The sequence below is a fragment of the Heptranchias perlo genome, chromosome 14 (genome assembly GCF_035084215.1).
Source record: "Heptranchias perlo isolate sHepPer1 chromosome 14, sHepPer1.hap1, whole genome shotgun sequence".
NCBI classification, from domain to species: domain Eukaryota; kingdom Metazoa; phylum Chordata; class Chondrichthyes; order Hexanchiformes; family Hexanchidae; genus Heptranchias; species Heptranchias perlo.
Window position 1 is genome coordinate 3,731,466 of NC_090338.1, and position 14,786 is coordinate 3,746,251.

The 14,786-nt window shown below is 43.5% G+C and overlaps 2 protein-coding genes across 6 annotated transcripts in view; one reads left to right on the forward strand and one right to left on the reverse strand.

Moving 5' to 3' along the window:
- Nucleotides 1-14,786, forward strand: part of rnf130 (ring finger protein 130) — a 179,885-nt gene that overhangs the window by 105,206 nt on the left and 59,893 nt on the right. For all 4 annotated transcript variants that reach the window (XM_067995963.1, XM_067995960.1, XM_067995961.1 and 1 more), the window contains exons 4-5: nt 3,294-3,376; nt 14,001-14,097. In XM_067995963.1, the coding sequence (XP_067852064.1) occupies nt 3,294-3,376; nt 14,001-14,097 (180 nt within the window). The remainder of the gene's footprint in view (nt 1-3,293; nt 3,377-14,000; nt 14,098-14,786) is intronic.
- The window catches only part of LOC137332261 (uncharacterized), a 173,260-nt gene that overhangs the window by 52,144 nt on the left and 106,330 nt on the right, over nt 1-14,786 (reverse strand). The gene's annotated exons all lie outside the window — the stretch shown is intronic.

Consider the following 14,786-nt stretch of genomic DNA (forward strand, 5'->3'; position numbering starts at 1 on the left):
GAAGCCAGTCTTCAGCTAATTCGATTCACTCCACGTGATATCAAGAAATGGCTGAGTGCACTGGATACAGCAAAGGCTATGGGCCCCGACAACATCCCAGCTGTAGTGCTGAAGACTTGTGCTCCAGAACTAGCTGCACCTCGAGTCTAGCTGTTCCAATACAGCTACAACACTGGCATCTACACGACAATGTGGAAAATTGCCCAGGTATGTCCTGTCCACAAAAAGCAGGACATATCCAATCCGGCCAATTACCGCCCCATCAGTCTATTCTCAATCATCAGCAAAGCGATGGAAGCTGTCGTCGACAGTGCTATCAAGCGGCACTTACTCACCAATAACCTGCTCACCGATGCACTCGGCTCGAGACCTCATTGCAGCCTTGGTCCAAACATGGACAAAAGAGCTGAATTCCAGAGGTGAGGTGAGAGTGACTGCCCTTGACATCAAGGCAGCATTTGACCGAGTGTGGCACCAAGGAGCCCTAGTAAAATTGAAGTCAATGGGAATCAGGGGGAAAACTCTCCAGTGGCTGCAGTCATACCTAGCACAAAGGAAGATGGTAGGGGTTGTTGGAGGCCAATCATCTCAGCCCCAGGACATTGCTGCAGGAGTTCCTCAGGGCAGTGTCCGAGGCCCAACCATCTTCAGCTGCTTCATCAATGACCTTCCCTCCATCATCAGGTCAGAAATGGGGATGTTCGCTGATGATTGCACAGTGTTCAGTTCCATTCGCAACCCCTCAAATAATGAAGCAGTCCGTGCCCGCATGCAGCAAGACCTGGACAACATCCAAGCTTGGGCTGATAAATGGCAAGTAACATTCATGCCAGGCAATGACCATCTCCAACAAGAGAGAGTCTAACCACCTCCCCTTGACATTCAACGGCATTACCATCGCCGAATCCCCCACCGTCAACATCCTGGGGGTCACCATTGACCAGAAACTTAACTGGACCAGCCACATAAATACTGTGGCTACAAGAGCTGGTCAGAGGCTGGGTATTCTGCGGCAAGTGACTCACCACCTGACTCCCCAAAGCCTTTCCGCCATCTACAAGGCACAAGTCAGGAGTGTGATGAATACTCTCCACTTGCCTGGATGAGTGCAGCTCCAACAACACTCAAGAAGCTCAACACAATCCAGGACAAAGCAGCCTGCTGGATTGGCACCCCATCAACCACCCTAAACGTTCACTCCCTTCACCACCGGCACACCATGGCTGCAGTGTGTACCATCCGCAGGATGCACTGCAGCAAATCGCCAAGGCTTCTTCGACAGCACCTCACAAACCCGCGACCTCTACCACCTGGAAGGACAAGAGTAGCAGGTAGATGGGAACAACACCACCTGCACGTTCCCTTCCAAGTCTGACACCATCCCGACTTGGAAATATTTCACCATTCCTTCATCGTCGCTGGGTCAAAATCCTGGAACTCCCTTCCTAACAGCACTGTGGGAGAACCTTCACCACATGGACTGCAGCGGTTCAAGAAGGTGGTTCACCACCACCTTCTCAACGGCAATTCGGGATGGGCAATAAATGCTGGCCTCGCCAGCAACGCCCACATCCCATGATCGAATATAAAAAAAAATTATGTTTATCTAGTTTCCCCTTCAATGTATCTATGCTTGTCGCCTCAGCTACTCCTTGTGGTAGTGAGTTTCACGTTCTAACCACTCTCTGGGTAAAGAAGTTTCTCCTGAATTCCCTATTGGATTTATTAGTGACTATCTTATATTTATGACCTCTAGTTCTGGTCTCCCCACAAGTGGAAACATCTTCTCCACGTCTACTCTATCAGACCCTTTCATAATCTTAAAGACCTCGATCAGATCACCCCTCAGTGATCTCTTTTCTGGAGAAAAGATCCCCAGTTACAACAGGAACAGCTGGTGATGGAGGAAATGGTTTTGCTCACACCTTATGCACTCTGTTTTACACTGTCAGCTTGGCTGAGTTGATGGTACTCTCACTTCAGAGTCAGGAATCGAGTACATACTCTAGGCTGCTATCCATGCAAGAGAGAGCAATTTTCCTGCCCTTTTTATTTCCTTTTTCTCCCTCAGTGGGAGATGTCAGGCCTTTGCTTGGAACCTCCCCTTAGTGGAGTCGCTGAGATCTCAAACTCTGGAGCATGGGCCATCTCTACCAAATAACTATTCTTTATTTGTAAACCTGACGGTGGGTGCCATCAGACTATTTGACTATGGCTGCATCGCCACCCATGCCCCACTATAGCCTTACTGGGTATCCACACCAGCAAGGGTCACTGGAAGAGGTCACAAGTGGGCATGCCATCTTTTCTACCCTTGCCTGGCCCTGGACTATTGAGGCCAAGTATATCGCTTGGCTGGGATCAACTAACTCAGCATAGATCTGGAAACTTCCTGATGTTTTAGGCCAGGTGATGTATTTGCTCACAAAGCTATTAGGGAAGCTTGATATGTTATTTTAACCATAAAAATTAAGCATGACCTATTCTGTTGCTCATGTAGTCGCTGATACTGCCCAGCGTGCTCCCTTTAGTTGATAGGCAGTAACATAAATCATGATTACTTGGAAGATTTTATCTGCAGTGGGTTCTTGGGAAATATTTTAGCCTATTGTGTCAATGTGTAGATTAAACAATACCTGGTAAGAGTAGTAAGACTATTCCAATGCCCTCCAGGCTGGCCTCCCACCCTGCACCCTCCATAAACTTGAGCTCATTACCTGTATCCTTACTCGCACCAAGTCCTGCTCACCCATTACCCCTGTGCTCGCTGACCTACATTGGCTCCCGGTCCGGCAACACTTCGATTTTAAAATTCTCGTCCTTGTTTACAAATCCCTCCATGGCTTCGTCCCTCCCTATCTCTGTAAGCTCTTCCACCCCAAAGCCCTCCGAGAGATCTCTGCTCCTCCAATTCTGGCCTCTTGCGCGCCCCCGATTTTCATCGCTCCACCATTGGCCGCCGTGCCTTCAGCTGCCTAGGCTCTAAGCTCTGGAATTCCCTCCCTAAACCTCTCTGCTTCTCTACCTCTCTCTCCTCCTTTAAGATGCTCCTCAAAACCTACCTCTTTGACCAAGATTTTGGTCACCCATCCTAATATTTCCTTATGTGGCTTGGTGTCAAAAATTTTGTTTGATTATGTTCCTGTGAAACGCCTTAAGACATTTTACTACGTTAAAGGCCTCTATATAAATGCAAGCTGTTGTTGTGGTTGGATAGGACTTTTATTTTAAAAATCGAAACTTACTTGCTGCAAGCAATAATTAACTGAATTATATCTTTTTGTATTTTTCAGGAAACTGACCCAGAGTTTGATCACTGTGCCGTCTGCATCGAAGGATACAAATCCAGTGATGTGGTCAAGATTCTGCCGTGCAAGTAAGCTATTTTATGCTTATTTACATACTGGGCACTTCATATTATGCCTTTTGCAGAAATAAATTGTGTTACATCTCTGCCTACAATATTATACATGTTAATACAGCAATTACATACACTTATAAAGCATCTATGACATAGAAAATGTCCCAAAGTACTTAGCGAACAAAGGAGGTGAAAATAAAAGCAGACACGCAATAGTAGACGAGTAGTTAGAGGAAGTGACTAGAAGCGTGGTTAAAGAAGTAGGTTTGATGAGAGTTTTGAAGATGGCAAGAGGCGAAAAGGCGAAGACTTTAGTGGATAGTTTGAGTGTAGGGTCAAGGTGGCTGGAGGCTGAATTACCGAAGATGAAATGTGGTTGGGAAGTGCACAGGAGGCTGAAGTTGAAAGAGCAGAGCACATGTACTGGCATATAGGGCTGACTTTGCAAAGATAGGGAATGCTGAAGCTGTGAGATTTTTAAATGAGTATGATGATTTTGAATTCAATATATTGGGGGATGGGGAGCAAATGGAGGTCAACGGGAATGGGTATGATAGCCAAGGAGGACTTAGTGTGGGATCAGAATTGGGCGGTGGAGTTTTGGACAAATTGGAGTTTGAGGAGTTGAGCATGGGAGGACAGCAGTCGTGGTAATCTCCACTATGTATCAGTGTCTCTGTGCATCATGGTCATATATAGAAATTATTTTTTTAATGGAAATTGCACCAGATGGAGAAAAATCTGGGTTTACAGTAATGTTGGTGGATTTTTTTTGAATGATGCTTCTGGATAGTCAGAATAAACATTAATAAAACCCAAGGAAGCTATTTTGGGACTGGATACAAAACAAGATGTAAAATTATTCTGAATCTGCTAGTTTTCCAGTATTCCTTACTATGTGCAACGTGGTCTCGTTCTTACTGTGTAGATATTGGGTGATAACCACATTGGGCTTGGCTTTGATACTTGCCATACAGTCTTTGCTCATTTAAAGAATTGCCACTTGGGTGAGCTACAAAAGTGAGAAAAGTAAGGAGGAGGAGACTAGCTTTAGGAAATTAATTCTTATTAAGGTAATGGAATGTTGGCCTTTATTTTATTGGGGTTGGAATACAAAAATGAGGCAGTGATGTTTCAGTTATATGGTGCTTTGGTCAGACCTCATCTGGAGTACTACATTCAGTTTTGGGCACCGCATATCAGGAAGGATATATTGACCTTGATGAAGGTACCGTACAGATTGACCAGAATGATACCAGGATTTAAAGGGTTAAATTATGAGCACAGGTTGCATAAACTTGGTTTGTATTCTCTTGAGTTTAAAAGGTTCAGGGGTGATCTGATCGAGGTCTTTAAAATGATTAAGGGATTTGATCGGGTAATACAGAGAAATTGTTTCCTCTGGTGGGGGAATCCAGAACAAGAGGGCTTAATTTTAAAATTAGAGCCAAGCCATTTAAAAGTGAAATCAGGAAGCACTTTTTCACACAAAGGGTAGTGAAAATTTGGAACTCCCAAAAGGCTGTGGATGTTGGGGGTCAATTCAAATTTTTCAAGACTGAGATTGACAGATTTTTGTTAAGTAAGGGTATCAAGGGATATGGAGCAAAGGAGAGTAAATGAGTTGAGGCACAGATCAGCCATGATCCATAATGGTGGAGCAGGTTTGAGGGGCTGAATGGACTACTCCTATTCCATACAAAGCAGTAGCTGGCATGTCTGCTGAATTTGTAGATTACTTGTTCTTGGGCATAGCTCCTTATTTTTGAGGGCCTGATAAGTAAACGAGCACTTGCAATTGCACAGGGTTTAGATGCACATTTCTAAATTAGTGATTCAGTTGAATGTGTGTGCACAATTATGAGGGACTTAAATTGTCCAGCTACACCCTAATTATAAGCCAAAGCCCTGCTTCCAAGTGAGCTAGGTCTGCCAGGGTAGCGAATGTAAAATTGAACCAAAAAAGACAAAGGAACAGGGAAGGGGATTTTTTTTTAGCTTCAAGTCAGACCATATTTCTTAAAATATTACTATGGCTAAACCCACAATACAGCATATCTCATTGTTTGCCCATTTTTTCATCAGCCTGCTTAAAAATAAGCAAATTCACGAAATTCAATTTTAAAAATAATTTTTAAAAATAATCAATATTAAACTAGGTTTTCCCCTCCGGGAAACGAATATGTTTGTGTTTCCATCCTGTGTTTTAGTAATTCTACCAGCATTATGACCTTTTTATCAAAGCCTTATTGCATTTGAGATGCATTTACATTTTATTGATGGGAGTGATCTCATTCAGAGCACATCTCTCTCCAGTATCGTGTTACAGAAATGAGCTTTCAGTTGGAATTGAAAATTTGCTATTAATTTTGTATGGTGGAAACTGCCAATAAGAAGTAAAAACTGTAACCTGTTTTTCCACACCCTTATCAAGAATATACCTCATTAAAACTTGAAGGGTAGCATGAAGGTGTCAAATGTAGTATATGCCTTTTAACATCTTACTAAACGCTTTCAGTATTGTAAATAGTTTTCTCTATTACATTGCCCTGTCCTGTTGGCCATCTTGCATCCATGCTATGGTGTTGAACAAAGCAACAGAACCATCCAACATCCATATAACATGGAAAGAGTATCTGGTCCATCAAGGCTGTTCCATCCAGATATAATGCAGCCCACCTGCATTATCAATCGCCTGGAAAAGGCAAGGAACCAGAGCCAAAGAACCGAAGGCCAATCTAAGAACAACTGGGAAATTCCTCTCTAACCGCTAAAGGCAATCAAGCAAGTTCCAGAAAATTGCAATAACCCATGACACTATGCGAAGAAGAACAGGGAAATTCTGGTGGTGTCTTTGCCAACAGATTTCCTGGCCATTTATCTCACTGCTATTTCTGAGACCTTGCTGTATGCAAATTGGCTGCTGTGTCTCCCTGCATTACAACAGTGACTGCACTGAGAGGTTGTGGAGGGCACCATATGGTGAAGGTGCTCCCACAGTGCTGTTAGGTAGGGAGCTCCAGGATTTGACCCAGCGACGATGAAGGAATGGCGATATGTGTCCCAAGTCAGGATGGTGTGTCACTTGGAGGTGGTGGCGTTCCAATGCACCTGCTGCCCTTGTCCTTCCAGGTGGTGGATGTCACGGGTTTGGGAGGTCATTCATTGGTTGTGAAGCATTTTGGGGTGTCCTAAGGTCATGAAAGGTGCTAAATGAAAATGTTTTTTATTTCTATGTGTCTCTCTCTCTCTCTCTCTCTCTCTCTCTCATAGCAAATGTAAGGAATCTTACAACACCAGGTTATAGATTCCTTACATTTGTCCACCCCAATCCATCACCGGCATCTCCACATCATCTCTGATAGCAAGAGCAGGATCTCTGGACAGTTTTCTTTTCCCTTAACCCATTGGTTCTGAGGGGAATTATAATAACACTCACTACGATCAGCCACTCTGAAATGTGTTTGCTGTAAAATTATATGTGATTCTATGTAAATTCCATCAAAAGAACAGGCCATTCGGCCCAACAGATCAATGCTTATGTGTTTATGCTCCACTCGAGCCTCCTCCACTTTACCAAACCCCATCAACATATTCTTCTATTCCTTTCTCTCTCATGTACTTATCTAGCTTCCCCTTAAATGCATCTATGCTATTTGCCTCAACCACTCCTTACGGTAGCGAGTTCCACATCCTCACACTGTCTGAATAAAGAAGTTTCTCCTTTTAGTTATGGACTCCCTCCCATCTCATCCACCCTATCAAACCCCTTCATAATTTTAAAGACATCCACCTCTCGGTCTTCTGTTTTCTAGAGGAAAAAAGCCCCAGCCTGTTCAGTCTTTCCTGCTAGTTGTACCCTCAGTTCTGGTATCATCCTTGTAAATCTTTTTTTGCCCTTTCCCCAGTGCTTCTATATCCTTTTTGTAATTTGGAAACCAGAACTGTGCACAATAATCCAAGTGTGGTCTAAGGTTCTATATGAGTTCAACATAACTTCTCTGGTTTTGAATTCTGTTCCTCCAGAAATAAGCCCCAGTGCTTTATTTGCACTTTCTTTAGCTTTGTTAAACTGCATTGCTACTTTTAATGATTTGTGAGTCTATACCCCAGATCCCCTTGGGCCTCTATCCCATTTAGACTCTTATTTTCCAGGGAGTAGGTGACCTCCTTATTCTTCCTACCAAAATACACCAACTCTCATTTATCTCTATTGAAAATCATTTGCCATTAACACACCCATTCTGCAAGTTTGTTAATATCTTCTTCTATTTTGTCGCCGCCTTAGAAACATAGAAAATTGGAGCAGGAGAAGGCCATTCAGCCCTTCGAACCTGCTCCACCATTCATTATGATCATGGCTGATCCTCTATCTCAATACCATATTCCCGCTCTCTCCCCATACCCCTTGATGCCTTTTTTGTCTATAAATCTATCTCGCTCCTTCTTAAATATATTCAGTGACTTGGCCGCCACAGCGTTCTATGGTAGAGAATTCCACAGGTACACCACCCTCTGAGTGAAGAAATTTCTCCTCATCTCAGTCCTAAATGACCTACCCTGTATCCTGAGACTCTGACCCCTCGTTCTGGACCCCCCCGCCCCCAACCAGGGGAAACGCCCTTCCTGCATCCAGTCTGTCTAGCCCTGTCAGAATTTTATATGTTTCAATGAGATCCCCTTTCATCTAAACTCAAGTGAATACAGGCCGAGTCGACCCAATCTTTCCTCATATGACAGGCCTGCCATCCCAGGAATCAGTCTGGTGAACCTTCGCTGCACTCCCTCTATGGCAAGTACATCCTTTCTTAGGTAAGGAGACCAAAACTGCACACAATACTCCAGGTGTGGTCTCACCAAGCCCTGTATAACTGCAGTATGACATCCTTGCTCCTGTACTTAAATCCTCTTGCAATGAAGGCCAACATACCATTTGCCTTCCTAACTGCTTGCTGCACCTGCCTGTTTGCTTTCAGTGACTGGTGTACAAGGACACGCAGATCCCTTTGTACATCAACATTCCCCAATCTATCACCATTTAAATAATACTTTGCCTTTCTGTTTTTCCTTCCGAAGTGGATAACTTCATATTTATCCACGTTATACTGCATCTGCCTTGTTCTTGCCCACTCACTCAACTTGTCTAAATCGCCTTGAAGCCTCTTTGCATCCTCCTCACAACTCACAATCCCACCTAGTTTTGTTGTCAGCAAACTTGGAAATATTACATTTGGTTCCCTCATCCAAATCATTGATATACATTGTGAATAGCTGGGGCCCAAGCACTGATCCCTGCAGTACCCCACTAGTCACCGCCTGCCACCCCGAAAAAGACCCATTTATTCCTACTCTCTGTTTCCTGTCTGTTAACCAATTTTCAATCCATGCTAGTATATTCCCCCCAATCCCATGTGCTTTAATTTTGTACAATAACCTCTTAGGTGGGACTTTATCAAAGGCCTTCTGAAAATCCAAATAAACCGCATCCACTGGCTCTCCCTTATCTATTCTACCAGTTACATCCTCAAACTCTATGAAGGTTTGTCAAACATGATTTCCCTTTCATAAATCCATATTGACTTTGTCTAATCCCATTGATATTTTCTACGTGTCCTGTTATCACATCCTTTATAATAGACTCTAGCATTTTCACTACTACTGATGTTAGGCTAACCGATCTGTGGTTCCCTGTTTTGTCTCCCTTTTTTAAATAGTGGGGTTACATTTGCCACCCTCCAATCTGCAGGAACTGTTCCATAATCTATAGAATTTTGGAAGGTGACAACTAATGCATCCACTATTTCCATGGCTACCTCTTTTAGTACTCTGGGATGCAGATTATCAGGCCCTGGGGATTTATCGGCATTTAGTCCCATTAATTTCTCCAGCACTTTTTTTTACTAATACTAATTTCCTTTAATTCCTCCTTCTCACTAGTCCCCTGGTTCCCTCGCATTTCTGGGAAGTTATTCGGTTCTGTCTTCACAGAAGAGGACACAAAGTATTTGTTTAATTGCTCTGCCATTTCCTTGTCCCCCATTATAAATTCTCCCATTGCTGATTGTAAGGGACCTACATTTGTCTTCACTAATCTTTTTCTTTTTATTTACTTGTCGAAGCTTTTACAGTCCACTTCTATGTTCCTTGCAAGTTTACTCTCATACTCTATTTTTCCCCTCTTAATCAATCTCTTGGTCCTTTTTTGCTGAATTCTAAACTGCTCCCATTCCTTAGGCTAGCAACTTTATACGACTCCTCTTTGGATCTAATACTATCCTTAATTTCTTTTGTTAGCCATGGTTGGGCCACTTTTCCTTTTGTGTTTTTGTGCCAGAAAGGAATGTATAATTGTTGCAATTCATGCATTCGTTCCTTAGATGTTAGCCATTGCCTATCCACTGTCATGCCTTCTAATGAAGCTTCCCAATCTATCATAGACAACTCACTCCTCATACCTTTGTAGTTTGCTTTGTTTAGATTTAGGACCCTAGTTTCGGATTGGACTACTTCACTTTCCATCTTAATGAAGAATTCTATCATGTTATGGTCACTCTTCCCTAAAGGACCCTGCATAAGAAGATTATTAATTAACCCCTTCTCATTTCATAATACCCAATCTAGGATAGCCTGTTCCCTGGTTGGCTTCTCAATGTACTGGTCTAGAAAACCATCTCATACACACTCCAGGAATTCATCCTCCACAGTATTATTGCTAATTTGGTTTGGCCAGTCTATATGCAGATTGAAGTCACCCATGATTACTGTAGTACCCTTGTTACTTGTTGTTGTAGTACCCTTGTTTCATTTCCTGTTTGATGCCGTCCCCTACATTACCACTACTGTTTGGAGGCCTATAGACAACTCCCACCAGTGTTTTCTGCCCGTTGGTGCTTCTTGACTCCACCCAGATTGATGCTAGATCTTGATTTTCTGAGCCATTATCCTTTCTCACTAATGCTCAGATTTCATCCTTTACTAACAACACCACTGCACCTTTTCCTTTTTGCCTGTCCTTCCGAAATATCGAGTACCCTTGGATATTCAGCTCCAGCTTTAGTCACCCTGCAACCATGTCTCTGTAATTGCAATTATATCATATCCGTTTACATCTATTTGCGCTGTTAATTCGTCCACCTTATTAGGAATGCTTCGTGCTTTCAGATACAGTGCCTTTTTAGATTTGTCTTTTTAACATTTTTAGACATTTTAACATTTTTTTTGTACAATGGTCCTATTTGTCTTATTACCATTTTTTCTTACCTGGACCCTATTTGTTAGTGCACTCTTTTGTTTGTGCACTCTGTCCCTTCCTGACACAATCTGGTATCCTTACCCCAATCACTTTCCTGCACTGCTACTTTGTCTTTTCTCTTCAGCATTCTAGATTTCTCTCCACCAGGACCCGGACCCCCCCCCCCCCCCCCCTTTAATTTAGTTCAAAGCCCTATCTACCTCCCTAGTTATTCGATTTGCTAGAACTCTGGTCCCAGCATGGTTCAGGTGTAGTCCGTCCCAACGGAACCGCTCTCTTTCCCCAATACTGGTGCCAGTGCCCCACGAATCAAAACCCACTTCTCCCACACCAATCTTTGAGCCACACATTCATCTCCCTGATCCGATTGACCCTATGCTAATTTGCTCGTGGCTCAGGTAATAATCCAGAGATGATTACCTTTGTGGTTCTGCTTTTTAATTTAGTCCCTAGCTGCTCAAACTCTCTCAGCAGAACCTTTTTCTTAGTCCTACCTATGTCGTTGGTACCTACGTGGACCACGACAACTGGATCATCTCCCTCCCACTCCAAGTTCTTCTCCAGCCCGGAAGAGATGTTCCTAACCCTGGCACCGGGTAGGCAACAATAGCCTTCAGGACTCATGCTCCTGGCTGCAGAGAACGGTGTCTATCCCCCTAACTATACTGTCTCTGACTACAACCACCGTCCTTTTTACTCCCCCCACTTGAACAGCTTCCTGTACTACGGTGCCGTGGTCAATTTGCTGGTCCTCCCCTCAGTCCCGGCACTTGTCCACAAAGATTGCAAGAACCTCAAATCTATTGGACAAGCGCAGGGACTGAGGCTCCTGCAATATTAACTCATGGATCCCCATACCTGCCTCCCTCGTAGTCACACCCTCCTGTCCCTGACCAATTCTGAAGTATTTAATCTAAGGGGTGTGGCTGCCTCCTGAAGCAAAAGGTCCAGGTAGCTTTCTCCCTCCCTGATGTCTCGCAATGTCTGCAGCTCGGACTCCAGCTCCTCAACTCGGAGCCAAAGTTCCTCGAGCTGCAAACACTTACTGCAGATGTAGTCGCCCTGGACAAAACTATTCAGCTGAATTGAGAGTTCACTGTTGATTCGGTCTAATTTTGTACAACACAGCATCTACATTTACTATTGATTGTTTTGTGAAGATGCAAGACTCGCCCTGTTTTGTAGTCTTCTCGATCGAAATTGCGGGTCCCCTAGCAGAGATATTTGAATCATCGACAGCTACAGGTGAGGTGCCTGAAGATTGGAGGGTAGCAAATGTTGTGCTTTGTTTAAGAAGGGCGGCAGGGAAAAGCCTGGGAACTACAGACCGGTGAGCCTGACATCTGTAGTGGGTAAGTTGTTAGAGGGTATTCTGAGGGACAGGATCTACAGGCATTTGGAGAGGCAGGGACTGATTAGGAACAGTCAGCATGGTTTTGTGAGAGGAAAATCATGTCTCACGAATTTGATTGAGTTTTTTGAAGGGGTAACCAAGAAGATAGATGAGGGCTGTGCAGTAGACGTGGTCTACATGGACTTCAGCAAAGCCTTTGACAAGGTACCGCATGGTAGGTTGTTACATAAGGTTAAATCTCACGGGATCCAAGGTGAGGTAGCCAATTGGATACAAAATTGGATTGACGACAGAAGACAGAGGGTGGTTGTAGAGGGTTGTTTTCCAAACTGGAGGCCTGTGACCAGCGGTGTGCCTCAGGGATCGGTGCTGGGTCCGCTGTTATTTGTTATTTATAATAATGATTTGGAAGAGAATTTAGGAGGCATGGTTAGTAAGTTTGCAGATGACACCAAGATTGGTGGCATCGTGGACAGTGAAGAAGGTTATCTAGGATTGCAACGGGATCTTGATAAATTGGGCCAGTGGGCCGATGAATGGCAGATGGAGTTTAATTTAGATAAATGTGAGGTGATGCATTTTGGTAGATCGAATCGGGCCAGGACCTACTCCGTTAATGGTAGGGCGTTGGGGAGAGTTATAGAACAAAGAGATCTAGGAGTACAGGTTCATAGCTCCTTGAAAGTGGAGTCACAGGCGGATAGGGTGGTGAAGAAGGCATTCAGCATGCTTGGTTTCATTGGTCAGAACATTGAATACAGGAGTTGGGATGTCTTGTTGAAGTTGTACAAGACATTAGTAAGGCCACACTTGGAATACTGTGTACAGTTCTGGTCACCCTATTATAGAAAGGATATTATTAAACTAGAAAGAGTGCAGAAAAGATTTACTAGGATGCTACCGGGACTTGATGGTTTGCCTTATAGGGAGAGGTTGGATAGACTGAGACTTTTTTCCCTGGAGAGTAGGAGGTTTAGGGGTGATCTTATAGAAATCTGTAAAATAATGAGGGGCATAGATAAGGTAGATAGTCAAAATCTTTTCCCAAAGGTAGGGGAGTCTATCACGAGGGGGCATAGATTTAAGGTGAGAGGGCAGAGATACAAAAGGGTCCAGAGGGGCAATTTTTTCAGACACTCACTCAAAAGGTGGTGAGTGTCTGGAACGAGCTGCCAGAGGCAGTAGTAGAGGCGGGTACAATTTTGTCTTTTAAAAAGCATTTGGACAGTTACATGGGTAAGATGGGTATAGAGGGATATGGGCCAAGTGCAGGTAATTGGGACTAGCTTAGTGGTATAAACTGGGCGACATGGACATGTTGGGCCGAAGGGCCTGTTTCCATGTTGTAAACTTCTATGATTCTGTGCCAGTGCACCATGGCTGCAGCATGCACCATCTGCAGCATGCCCTGCAGCAACTCGCCAAGGCTTCTTCGACAGCATCTTCCAAACCCACGACCTCTACCACCTCGAAGGACAAGGGCAGCAGGCACATGGGAACAGCACCACCTGCACTTTCCCCTCCAAGTCACACACCATCCTGACTTGGAAATATATCGCCATTCCTTCATCGTCGCTGGGTCAAAATCCTGGAACTCCTCCCTAACAGCACTGTGGGAGAATCTTCACCACACGGACTGCAGCGGTTCAAGAAAGCAGCTCACTACCACCTTCTCGAGGGCAATTAGGGATGGGCAATAAATGCTGGCCTTGCCAGCAACGCCCACATCCCATGAACGAATACAAAAAAGCCAGAAGTTAATCACTCTTATGAAATGGTAATGAAATCATTCTTAAATAAAGGCAAAAAGAATTGTTGCAATTAGCACCAGTATTTCTAGGTTGAAAAGGATTAATAAATTTCACATGATTTGGTAATCTGGTTGTGCAGTTAATATGTTTGTTCACTTCACATTGCTAACTGAACCTGGAGTGGAGTGAAAACTGCTGTATAACTATATCCTCGAACTCGATTCGCTTTGCTATAATATATTATGTACGTTTTAAAACTAATTATACTGTGCATTGTTTCAGGCATGTCTTCCACAAACTCTGCGTTGATCCCTGGCTGAATGAACACTGTACTTGCCCCATCTGCAAACTAAACATCCTGAAGGCTCTGGGAATCCTGGTAGGGGTAAAAGCCAGTTTTAATAATGTGTACATTCATTTTCTATTAAAACTGCCAGCAATATTGTATGACTAGAACAATTCTTAGTGAACATAGGTTAGGCATGTGTCATGTGTACTTTCAACACTTTGAGTGATAGCAGTAATGGAGGTGTAAGATGGCACAGTACAAAACAGCACCAAAGTAGCCAGAATAAAAATATACTGGCGTCTGATTCCTTTATATATTTTTCATCTTCAGCTAGTTTATGATAGCATGAAGGCAGTGCTTTTGTGTTGTGTTAAAATTTCTCATCAATTCTACTGAAAGAGATTTGCTTCACAATTCCACAGCCCCCTGTTAAATTTGATACTCTGCTTTCGCTGGTACCTTGGTGCGCTCGCGGTAGTTCCCTCTAGGAATCGGAGTAGAATCCTCTATGCTAATGGAAGGAGGGAAAAATCCAAATCTGCAAACTCACTCTGCACAAAGTATGTGGTTAGCTCACAATGGAGCAGGCAGCTATTTCTATTAAACTTTGGTGAAGTCTACAGCTTGGTAACCTAACTTCCCTGCTAAGAAAGTGAGATTTAACGGGAAAAGTGGTTTCCTCAGTTGAAAGTACTTCTCACCCAGTCTGTAAAATAAGAAAAGTCACACACATCTTCTACTTTAGAGGAGATATTTTTTGATTAATTGTTCTTCATTGT